This window comes from Elgaria multicarinata, chromosome 2, assembly GCF_023053635.1.
Source record: "Elgaria multicarinata webbii isolate HBS135686 ecotype San Diego chromosome 2, rElgMul1.1.pri, whole genome shotgun sequence".
NCBI classification, from domain to species: Eukaryota; Metazoa; Chordata; class Lepidosauria; order Squamata; family Anguidae; genus Elgaria; species Elgaria multicarinata.
In genome coordinates this window covers 167,625,223-167,637,939 of record NC_086172.1, presented here as the reverse complement: position 1 = coordinate 167,637,939, position 12,717 = coordinate 167,625,223, and the positions used below count along the sequence as shown (strand labels likewise).

Below are 12,717 nucleotides of genomic sequence, written 5' to 3'. Positions count from 1 at the left end.
GGAGAGATGCCTGGCTGCTGCTTCCTCCCTCACTGGTGGCCTCTGCAGTGACAGTTGGTAGCAGGAGAGAGGGGGCTCTCAGCTGGAGCTGGACCCAGGCACGGTGGAGAGATGCCTGGCCGCTGCTTCCTCCCTCACTGGTGGCCTCTGCAGAGACAGTTGACAGCAGGAGGGAGGGGGCTCTCAGCTGGAGCTGGACCCAGGCACGGTGGAGAGATGCCTGGCTGCTGCTTCCTCCCTCACTGGTGGCCTCTGCAGTCACAGATTTGCCACATTCTGAAAATTTTCCAGCATGTGACCCCCAGAAAAAATGTTCATTATCTGAATACGACAGGTAAAAGTCACCATGATGTGATTTAACCACATGACATGATAAACAAACCCTTAGTTTAATAAAACATCCCTCGTTAATTGATTGATTGATTGATTACATTTCTATGCAACCCAATGACCAAAGTTCTCTGGGCAGTTCATGAAAATAAAGAGACTTCTCCATGGTCACTTTAAAAACATTCATGGACCACGGTATCAAACGTCCCCCAGAAGTCTACAGGTTCGCTCCACAGCCTATAATAATTCAACATACAACAACATTAAAGGGATAACTCAGTATCTGATGAGTCACAGAATCTAGTGACCTACTTAACTACTAACCCAGTTATCTACTCTCCATCTGTCAAGATGAGTTTTAAATCATGCCAGCTCTAACACAAAGCTACAATGCCAGTTATTCCCAAAGGGACTGGGGGTGAGTAAATGTTTCTAGCTATTAAATATACAAAAACTGGAGGACTACATCGGCAACTCAATAGGAAAACAGTGCCACCATTTAGCAGCTAAAACAAGACTCAGGATGACAGCTTTCGAAGATTTTGGCTGCAAATATCTCAAAGCAGTCTATTATTAAAATACATAGAATGTTTCTGTGCGTCTTTTCTCTTCCTTTCACTCCGTGAAAATTCTGAAAGTGCTGATCATCACAGAATAATCAGGTTTAGCAGGTTAGAAGTAATATATGCTTCTTGTATCTTTAATATATCATAACCTTCTTTCATGGAATTTGAATCCCTGTCATTCCAAACTACTGATTTTTTTCCCCTTTTTTTGCGCTGATGCTTTTAACAGGTTTCTATGGTTACTACCCAAGGTCACATCACAGAAGCCTGGACAGCAAGCAGTTTAGAAAGACAAAAGGCAGTTCACATCTTCTGCTGTATTAAATAATGTATGAATGTTAAGGCACTCATGTGGCAGGAGGCAGGGGGGGTATTGAAAAAGAAAAAGGTTTGGGCACCTAAATCCAGGGTCTCCATTATCAAAGACAGCACAGAAAGTATGCTAATGATTTAAAGTGCTTTGACTAATTTTTGTTTGGCACGCAACGCCAAGAATATATATTTTGACCTGAGATCTGCATGGGCAAATCACTCTAAAAACTGTCAGAGATAAGGGAAATCAAACCATGGAGAGATCATGGCTGCTAAGCACACTTGAAAGCAGAGGTGCAGAACCTCTTTCAGCCCAATGGCCAAACTCCATTTTGGAGAACCTCTCTGGGGCTGCATTCTAGTGGTGGGTGGAGTTGAAGGCAAAAAGAGACAGGGTCAAAATACCCAACATACTATTTTAAGCTTAAAGCTCTTACCGCCAGTAACTTAGGAGGGCATTCTATTTATTTATTGATTGATTTATTTATTTATTACATTTCTATACCGCCCAATAGCCGGAGCTCTCATTCTAATGCTCATTCTAACCTTTCAATATCAATGATTGTTGGTTGGAGGAAGGAAAAAGTATATTCTAGGGAACCCTGGCAAGCCGGATTGAGTCTCCTAGCCTGAAGTCCTGAATCCCAGCTTTAGAGGAGAAACTGAATTCCTTGCTGGGGTATGTCAGGGACTGTCCCCAATTTCCTTTTTGAAGATGCACATCCCAACCCTATGCACATTTACATTCACCATCTCAAATGGAGCTTATTTCCAGAAGTGTGCAAAGGATCTGCATAGACTCAGGCCAGCACGGGCGTAACGAGCCGAAGTCCAGGGGTAACGAGCTGCTGAAAGCTCAGCAAATATCACCCCACCCCAGATGGATTCCTGCAATACACCTAATGGAGAGACCCACGATTCCTTATACTTGTCACCTTCAAAATTCCCCACCCCTCAGGGCCACCATTCAGCAGCAGAGCACCTGCTTTCCCAGCAGAAGGCCCCAGAATCAGGGAAAGACAGGTTGCACAACATCTTTTGACTGGCAGCATAGTAGCTGTCCATGTGGCAAGGGTGGCCTAAGAGATTTTGCTGCCTGAGGCGGAGCAGCAAATGGCTCTCCCTTCACCCACCACCAAATCAAGGTGCACAGTACCCGAGTTATTTTGACACCTGAGGGAGAAAATGCCACAAGCACCTCACCCCCTCCTTGGAAGTAAAAATATAATCACAACCACTTAAATCACTAGCAATTTGCTGCCCTTTCATGATACCGAAAATGTGCTGCCTAAGGCAGCCACTTCACTCGGCACTAATGGTAAGGCCAGTCCTGTCATCCAGGGAGGAGACACTGTTCTCTCAACACTACTACCCATCGCCCTCCCTAAATGGCACACAAGGTATTTAACCACACACACCCTCGGAAATCACTACACACCCCCACACCCCGAGCTCACAATAGCCAAACGAACAATTTATCGGAACTAATTGAAGCATCGGAGCCTTGGAAGAAAAACACATTAGTCATTTAGCAGTTGTGCTAATACTGCAATGCTTCTCCTGCTGTTTCATTAGAGGCACATTGCGCCAATGGCCTAATCATATGCTCAGTCACAGCTCAATCAGTACCCTGAGTCCTGACAAGCTGTCCTGCCAGGCCTACAGCTGATAAGGTGTCTGCTCTCCCAGTCACCTCAATTATTGACTGTATTTTATGGTCAATCTAATGGCCAAATGCTTATCAGCAAACCATCAGGCGCCTGTAATAGGAGAGTGACCCTCAGTTTATATGTACCATTAATGCTCATTAGCAAATAATTAGATTCTTTAAGCCGCAAACTCAAAAGCATGCAAATATGAAAGAGCGTCCCGTTTCTAGAAATAATCTGCTAAAAGGGCTTCTTTTGAAGATAAAACAACCAAGTATAGTTCTGGCCATTTGAACATTGAAGGCATAAAATATGCAAAGGGATGGACGGATTCAGACAGCATTGTGATATCCAGAGAAATTGGGTTTTTTTTTTTAATTTATCAAACTGAGAAAGAATTCACAATTAAGCAAAACAGCCAAAGTCCTTTATACCACAAAACAGAGACAGGGACATAGGAGTAATGCAAAAAAAGACTAGAGTTAAGGCTATCTCATGTGGGTTCAAGCTCAACAAAGCCAGGAAATTGGAAACGAAGGCTGATACCTTAACTGATGCGCCCCCAGGAGCAGTGATGATGATGCACAATGTCACAAATAGTACTTGCTTGCAACTTATCCTCTGGGTACCCATACTTGTTATTAGTCTTTCAAGCCCAAACCCAGATGGAGAGGATTGTGTGCCTGTTTTCAGCAAAGATCATAGAATCATAGAATAGTAGAGCTAGAAGGGCCCTATAAGGCCATCGAGTCCACCTTAAAGCATCCCTGACAGATGGTTGTCCAGCTGCCTCCTGAATGCCTCTAGTGTGGGAGAGTCCACAACCTCCCTAGGCAATTGGTTCCATTGTCATACTGCTCTAACAGTCAGGAAGTTTTTCCTGATGTCCAGCCGGAATCTGGCTTCCTGTAACTTGAGCCCATTATTCTGTGTCCTGAACTCTGGGATGATCGAGAAGAGATCCTGGCCCTCCTCTGAGTGACAACCATTCAAGTATTTGAAGAGTGCTACCGTATTTCTTCGATTGTAAGACGCCATCGATTGTAAGACGCACACGAATTTCAGTACCACCAACAGAAAAAAAAAACCCTAAGACACACTCGCGATTCTAAGACGCACCCCATTTTTAGAGTTGTTTATATGGGGAGGAAAGTGCATCTTAGAATCGAAGAAATAGGGTATCATTTCTCCACTCAGTCTTCTCTTCTCAAAGCTAAACATGCCCAGTTCTTTCAGTCTCTCCTCATAGGGCTTTATTTCCAGACCCTTGATCATGCTTGTTGCCCTCCTCTGAACATGCTCCAGCTTGCCTGCATCCTTCTTGAAGTGTGGTGCCGAGAACTGGATGCAGTACTCAAGATGAGGCCTAACCAGTGCCGAATAGAGGGAAACCGCTACTTTGCGCAATTTGAAAGCTATACTTCTATTAATGCAGCCCAAAATAGCATTTGCTTTTTTTGCACCCGTTTGTCCTGTATTGCTTTATGAAGCATGAGCCTTACTGTATTGCAGGAGGAACTGTCCAGCGAGTTGACCCATGTCTGTTTATTGCTTGCAAGCAAGCACAATTTGTGACATTGCACATCATTACTGATCATGGGGCACATCTGTTAAGGCTTTCCCAGAAGCTTCTGGTTGGCCATTGTGGGACTCATAATGTTGGACTAGATCAGCCTTTCTCAACCTGGGGCGCTCCAGATGTGTTGGACATCTGGAGTGCCCCAGGTTGAGAACCACTGGACTAGATGAACCTCTGGTCTGATCCATCCAGGTTCTTTTTGTGTTCTTCCCTGTCCATCCAGTGAAAGGTCTTTGCTCCCATAACCTGTTCTTTGCTTCCTGGCTACCCAGTGTTATGGGATTAGGACTGTTTAGGATAGCCCCTCAGGAACACTTCCAACTTTGCGGTTCTTGGCTGTTTAAGATTTCTGTAAGTAGAGCTATAAAGTGTGGGATGCCCTGAGGCAATGTCTCTTAAGACCTGACAAAAGACAGCTGACAGCAGGAAACATTTTGGGTGATGTGCTTCAATGGGAGCTAGGATGGCTCAAGGCAGCAAAGGTGATGGACAGAAATAACTCATCTTTCTCCTCGCCGCTAGACAAGGGGAAGAGGGCAGCTGGGTCTGCAGGTAAGAGGAGACAAAGAAAAAGCTGACCGTTCTGAAGTGAGTCTGAAAGAGGGCTAAACTGTCTCAGAGCTAGTGGGTTCCCCTAGAAATCTGGTGAGAAGGAGTGTCAAAGAACAATGCTGCAAATCTCCATCTAATGCTCAACCTATATATTTGTAAAGAAAAGAAAATATGACCATGCACTCCTTCCAAAGGAACCCTGGGTGAGCATTGTACCCATGATGTTTCTCACCACTCAGGAGTAGGGTGCCTGCACATAAAAACATTCTAGAATCTTCTCAATGCTAATGTTAGGCTACAATGCCCCTCCCCTCCCCACTTAGACATATCTAGAAGGATTACAGTAATGGAAGTTTTAGAGTTCAACGAACATCACTCCCTTTCCCCCACCCCATCCCCTTCATTTTAGGCAGAAATTCTTCAACCTTTATCTCTGGGAAAACCAACACCCTCTTCATTGTATATTGGCCTCTGTCTAACTTTTTTAATGTTGTTAAAAAGAAAAGTTTTCTTCTTTTGCCAGTTCCCAGCCGGGAAGTAACTACTTCTAGCAAACCCTGCAGTCCATGTTCAGGCAGAAAAAAATATTGCTGATTAAGGACTGTTGATCTGACATTGCTTTCATTTTGCACAGTCCGTGCACAAAAAGGGAGAGAAGTCTCTGGATGCTACAGAAAGGTTTGTTATACAAAAGCCCGAGGCGTTTCAACCATCACAAGACAATTTGTTATTAATAAGTTCTGCAGACATTGTAACAACACCCTGAAGAAGGCTTAAAAAACAAGAGGCCGAAACACGTCAGACCTTTGTATAATAATAAACCTTTCTGTAGCACTGTGAGACTTCTCTCCCTTTTCATGCTCATCTTCGGTGCTCACCCGCCTTGCACCCCCATTTCATTCTGCAAAGTCTGACAGTTTTAGGGTTTCCCCTCCTTTCAAAATAGAGAAGTATTTGGGAATTTAGTTCTGTTACATTTTTTTTCTGGTTTATTGTAGTGTGTGTGAGAGAGAGAGGGAAGGAGGGAGGGAGGGGGAGAGAGAGAGAGAGAGAGACTGACTCCATAGTTCCCCTTGAGACTAATGAATAAAAATATCAAAGTAAATATAAGAGCGGTACATAATTAAGACTGATGAAGTTCAGCAACCACTTCTAAATGAGGACTCTTGACTCAAAATGTAAATGTAGTTGGCATGCATTTTACTGAGCGTAACAAAGCAAATGCTGACCAAGTTATGTAACAGCTTGTGGGTACTATCTAAGATGGAATCAGTGTGTGAGAGAGATAAAAATTGAATTCATGGGAATAACACTGAAATCCAGCAAAATCAGGGCTTCAGTTGACTACAAAAGCCTTATTCAAGTATTATAGCTCCTGTGCACAGCAACATGGGACCCAAGTTGCCCCGCCATTAAAGTGCCAAGTAGCCCCCGCCCCTGGAATTTGTGCATACAATATGAATGACTACATTCATTCCTGCACTGGGGTTTATGGTGTGGCGAAGGTGTGGAGAACTCTCCTTTAAGAGACTCTCTAGCCCTAATCACAGGACTAATTTCCTAAGAAAGAAGCCTGCAAGAAAGGAATTATCAGGTTGTTCACATAAACCCTATCTATAATAATAAAAGAGGATGTGGGTCTGTCTGTCTGTCCTTCCGTCACCACCACAGGTCCAAGGCATGAAACCGGGATACCTGAAATCTGGCATACCAAGGGGAGTCTACAGTTGTGCACCTCGTGGTTGTTTTGTTTTTTTAAACACTAACTAATTTTACTTTATTTAAATGTAAAATTTAATTAAATGTACAGTAGACCTTCAGCCACTAGGGGCAGACTTTCCTAGCCAGCTTTGCAGATCATACACTTGAAGTGAGGGGAGATTAGCAGGCCAACGGACAGAGTTATACACCTGCCCCTGTGCTGTGGGGCACCCAACCACCATCAGGTGAATAGAGTGGACAGAGCCCTCCTTTAAGATCCTACAGGGGCGCACCTGGCAGGGCCATGTGTAGGGGTGCCAGTGGGCATGGTTTTACTCAGACAAGGTGGGTATGAAGAGTCCAGCTCTGTGATAATTGTGTGGAGGTGCTTGAAGGCTCCGCAGTATCAAACTAATGGCTATTTAGAAGGCCAAGGGGCAGAGTTATATGCCTGCTCCCTCTCCTCCAGCTGTGAGGCAGTTAATACTCAGGGGAATGGAGTGGGAAGACCTCCCCTTCAGGGGGCTACAGGGGTACAGTATGACAGAGGTGTCAATGAGAATGGCTTCACCAAGACAGGGCAGGCATAATCTGTCCAACTATGACCGCTGAGTAAGTTTGCTTGCTGCCTTTGTTGTATCGGCATCAAGGCTACTCCCAACCGTGCGAAGCCAGGTCTGTTCACTAGTGAATAATAAGTGAGAAAAGAGAGCCAGTGTGGTGTAGTGGCTAGAAAGTTGGACTGGGCATCGGGAGATCCGGGTTCTAGTCCCCACTCAGCCATGGAAGCTCACTGGTTGACTCTGGGCCTGTCGCAAACTCTCAGCCCAACCTACCTCACAGGGTTGTTGTTGTGAGGATAAAGTGGAGAGGAGGAGGATTATGCACATCGCCTTGGGTTCCTCAAGGAGGAAATAAGGCTGGGAAATAAGTAAATAAATAAATAAGCGAGACTTTGTAGGTGGGACTACATGTTTTCAAAGCACAGCCACCACTTCTCCTTGGCAAAGCGGGGACAGGAAGGCAGGTGGAAGCAAGGTGCTTAACCCTCCCCATACCAGTCACTTTCCTCCTACAACTCCACTTTCTCCCCAGCAGGGACTCCAGACTTGTGTTTCCATTGCATAACGATTCCATTATCCATCCACATGGCTTCACCGCATTCAATTACTTTGAACTGTCCTCTGCAAAAGAAGCTCAAATAACCTTTTGGTTTAATACCCAACAGCAATTTGGAAATCGTAAAGACAAAAACTACCTTATGAAGAAGGACGCCGCCGCTGAAGTACCTGCAGAGACGCCCGCAGGGGTCACCAAACCTTGGGAAACACCAGTCCCGGTTTGGTCACAGTTGTTCTGTCCTGAGGTAACTTGAATATTAGAGCCTTCCTTTCCACACTCTCCTGCTGTTGACTCCTGAGGGAAAACCAAAATTAAAAACAGGTGGTTGTAAATATATTCACTTAGATGAAGGATTTATTAGCATGGCCCTTAAATCACATAAAAGGGAGAGGAACTGCCGACACTATAGAGGACATGATTGAAAACTGAAAACCACCTTGCAAAGCTAAAGTATTATGCCATAAACAATAAAACGTACACAGTTATTTCACACAAGGGAGGAGTGTGTACTCTCAGAGCAAACTCGTATACTCGTAATGAATTCATTCTCTGAGTGTGGATCCTACTTCCGCCAAAAAAGACAAACAGGGAGTTATCAGCAGGCTTGAGAAAACCCCAAGGTTTCCAGAAGTTTTTAAAAAAAGATCTTTAGAAAATAAACCCTAATGGGGAGCAGGTAACCAAAGCAGTCCAATGAGATCTGAGTATGCTCAGTGTACAAGGGGGACTGTTGGGGGGAAATTCAGAAAACAGTATTGGGCGGTGGAATGGAATGGTATATTCTAGAAGAGAGTATGGCCGGCACCCTGAACAGGAACTACTCCATACTGCAACGTTTTGTAGGAAGCTCCACTTGTAACTACTACTATTAAGCAATACCAGTACTACTAGTAGCATTGGTAGTACTTGCAGCAGCAGTAACACAATTATATTGGTAATCATAGGCCTAAATCTATGGGCCTTTTACTATCAGCATAAATGGATTCAAGTCCATCTTGGGATTTATTTTATAAACTCTTTTATCTAACAATGTTTTTTATTGTTATTTTAGAGATTTGGACATTTTATTATTCTTCTTGGTGATTTCTGGAAAATAATCCTGCCTGACACCCTGGAGAGCCACTGCCAGTCAGTGTCGACAACACTGGGCAAGACGGACCAATGGTTTGACACAGTATAAGGCAGCTTCCTGTGTTCTTAATGGATGCTGGTTTATTGTAAGCCACCCTGTGACAGCAGATATCCTAAACTTTTATTAACTCAATTAAGAGCACAATCCAATGGGTTGTGCCCTGGGTACCGTAAGCCTCTGAACTTGGGGACTTAGAGCTAGCCAATGAAGGGCAGCTGCAGCACGGAGGGGATCCTCTCCTCCGTGCTCTGTGTACCCTGGTCTGTTTTTGGGTTTTTTGGCTAGCTGGGGGCTTCTGAACAGGAGTGGGGAGAGGTGCTTAGGGAGCTGTTTTTCCCCACCCCAGGACTGTCCCCTTTTCATCCTCTTCATGCTCCATGCTGTCTGCAAGGGGGAAGGGGCAGGGAGTGTAGTTTCCTGGCTCCCAGCTCAGAGCCCTATCTCTGAGCTTGGAGCCAGGAAACCAAAATAAATGTTGCTCCCTAAATAAATAAATGTTGCAGCTGCATAGTTCAAGAAAAGTTTCCTAAATGAATAACTGGTCAAGTGATGGTTATCTGTGTAGGAAAGTTCAGATCTCTTACTACTAATACCTATTACTATCTTATTTATATAGTGCCAATGATGGCACTATATGCTGTAAGGGACACAGAAAAGAGGCAATTCCTGTCCAGGGAATTTATAAGCTACATTAGAGCAAAATAACTGGGATGAGGATAGAACGTCAGGGAATGGAAGTGATGAAAAGGAATGGGAGCATCAAACAGCAACAGACAGGATGGGAATTGTTAAGCAAACACGACAGCAAAGCTGTGTGTCTTCTTGACAAGGGAGTTGAAAGAAGAATGGAAGACACATTGATGAAAAGGTGAAGAATCAAGACACCTTGGTGACAAGGGAAGAATCAAAGACGACTCCAAGGCTATGTTTCTCAAAGCCACAGAAAATCACAGAATTTTAGCTGTAACCAAAAGATATGGGAGGAAGAAGGATACAGTTGGAGATATTAGAAGCTCTGCCCTCGCCCTGCTCATCCCAAGATCTTGACATTGAGATCCAGGAGGTATCAGAGAGACAATCAGAAATGTAGGACTGAACAGAACAGGATTTCACAAGGGTATTTGCAGGCCAGCATCAGCAGATCTTGGGAGTCCTACCACTGCTAAGGTTTGGATTCTGTGAATTCAACAGATCATCTAAGCCCATGGCCCTGTGATATGCTTTCTAACCTTCCACATCTGCCTGAAAACCCATTCTCCCCTGTCTTTCCTGTATTCTGTACACAGACACAGTAATAAGTAAAAAATGGAAAGCTTGTCGGCAAAAGGCCCAGTGCCGGACAAGGTTAAAACCATGACCAGAGGCAGACAACAAGAATAATACCGAGACCCTTTGTTATAGGTAATGCACTGTTAAACCATCTGACAAGCATGAAAACACGGAAAAAGATAAGCAGAACCCTTTTTGTTTTATGGCATTATTCGGTGGCTGGCAGAACGGTTTATCTGCTTCAGTTATAACTGTCAAGAATTATTTCTCAGCCGGGCATCATCTACAAGCCCTATCTGTTTTAAGAGGAACTAACCAAACAGTCGCATTTGTAGCATCTTTCCGCATGAGCAGCCAAAAGGACCGGGTAAAAACATTGATTTCTTCTTAAGGAAGAAAAAGAAGAAGAAAAAACCTGACGAAAAGCTTATACATGCCCACACACATGTGCACCGCATTTTATATAACTCACATTTCTCCTAGGATCTGCTTTCTCAGTTCTCAAAGGAGATAGCTATGATGTTTTTTAACTTCCTGCAAATTATATTTGTAGAAAGATATGTGTAATGATTTATCTTTGTTTGCCTGTTCTAGCATCACAACTTGGCACACACTCCAGCATCCAGGATGCTATTGAAAAAGTAGCAGAAGCATTATCCTCAATCACTGCTATCTAAAATCTTAGGAGTTTTTATTGAGAAATGCAAGGTTTAAATCAAGAGGAGTCAGTGCCTAAGCTGTCTGCAGCAAGAAGAACCAAAAGTTCTGTAGACAGTATTCTCCCTTATGAGCCTGCCCGTGCTTTGAGATCTTCTGGAGAAGCCCTTCTTTCAGTCCCACCATCTTCACAGGCGCGCTTGGTGGGAACATGGGAGAGGGCCTTCTCGGTGGCTGCTCCAGTGCTCTGGAACGCTCTTCCCGGGGAAGCTAGACTGGCTCCCTCCTTGATGGGCTTTCGGAAACAGGCTAAAACTTGTTTGTTCCAGTAGGCCTTTGGAGAGTAATTTGGTCCTCCATCTATGTTAATGACTTATAATTTTGTTGTGTATGTTAAACTTTTATTTTATTTTTTAACATTTCTTTTCTTAGGTTTTACAATGTATGTTTTAAACTTTGTAAGACTGCCTTGAGGCCCAGTATTGGGCAAAAGGCGGGATACAAATTAATAATAATAATAGCACCTAAAAGCGCAATAAACATATTGTGGTATAAGCTTTTGTGTACTAGAGGCCATTCTGTACCATATTTATCACAGGGGCCCTTCCCATGAAACTGTAGTGGCATGAAAGCACTGCAGTGTGATCTGATGCCAGCGGGGAGGATGTATGAATGTGGCAATTGCATGGGCATTTCCAGCCTGCCCAAGCGTGTCAATTGGGTGGGAAAGGTCATTGTGATCAGCGCCATCCACATGGCTGCTACTTTCACATGGATCCACCAACAGTACGGCTAGACTGCTAACTGGGACTGGCCAATGTAATCATATTATGCCAGTACTTTATCATCTGCGCTGGCAGCCAATCTATTTCCGAGCCCAAGTCAAAATAGTGGTTTTAACCGTTAAAGTGCAAACTGGCTTGGGGCCAGGTTACCTGAAGGAGCGTCTCCTCCTATATTTACCTACCCAGACCTTCAAGTGCTCCCTGCCAAAAGTGGGGAAGTGCCTTGTTTTTGTACAAGGAACAGGGCACTTTCAGTAGTGGCACCCATATGTGGAATGCTTTCCCCAAAGAGGATCACCTACTCTCTATGGTCTTTTCCTCACCTGATGAAGACTCTTTTATTCTTCAGTTTTAAAAACAGTTTTTAGATCACTGCACTTTTATTGCTGCTAGTTTTACTTTGGTTTTATAATCTAGAGTGCTTTTATTCTTTGCTGCTGATTTTATCTTGGTTTTATGATGGGCTGTTTTTATTTATTGTTTTATTGTCTGTGTTTTATGTTTTTAATATATTACACACCAACCAGACAACTTCAGTTATTGGTCAGTTTAAAAGTATAATAAACAGTGTAAGATCACACAATAGGCTATTTTGTTATTACTTTTAAACATTGGAAGACAATTCTTGATGGTACAAGCAATCTGACAATGAAACCAAGTACCTAGAAGGGGTGATATGCTCACCCTTGGTGGAGATATTCAAGCAGAAGCTACACATCTATGTGTTGGTTTAGGTCTATATTTCCTGCATCAAGCATTGATTTGAAGTAGATGGTTTACAAATCTATGAGTCTATGAGAATGTATAGATAAATCTAGTGTATGATCATGCAGATAACTGTGTGCCATAAGGAGAAGCAAGAAGGACCAAGATATATACTAGAAATAAGTCTAGAAAGTTCAAAGCAACAAAAAAAAGGGGATGCTATAAACAACCAGGGAAAGTGAAAATTCCTAGGATCTTTCCAAATATTGCACGACAATATTTTCTTTCCCGTGTAGCACTGTCAATCCTTGACATAGGATTACCATGTGTTTACATAAGAACTGTGTGATAATGGCAG

The 12,717-nt window shown here is 43.5% G+C and overlaps 1 protein-coding gene across 1 annotated transcript in view; it reads right to left on the bottom strand.

The window, feature by feature from the left end:
• KIF26A (kinesin family member 26A) overlaps positions 1-12,717 on the bottom strand; it is a 171,412-nt gene that overhangs the window by 67,525 nt on the left and 91,170 nt on the right. Inside the window, exon 4 of the mRNA XM_063118120.1 lies at positions 7,948-8,105. Within this exon, the coding sequence (XP_062974190.1) occupies positions 7,948-8,105 (158 nt within the window). The remainder of the gene's footprint in view (positions 1-7,947; positions 8,106-12,717) is intronic.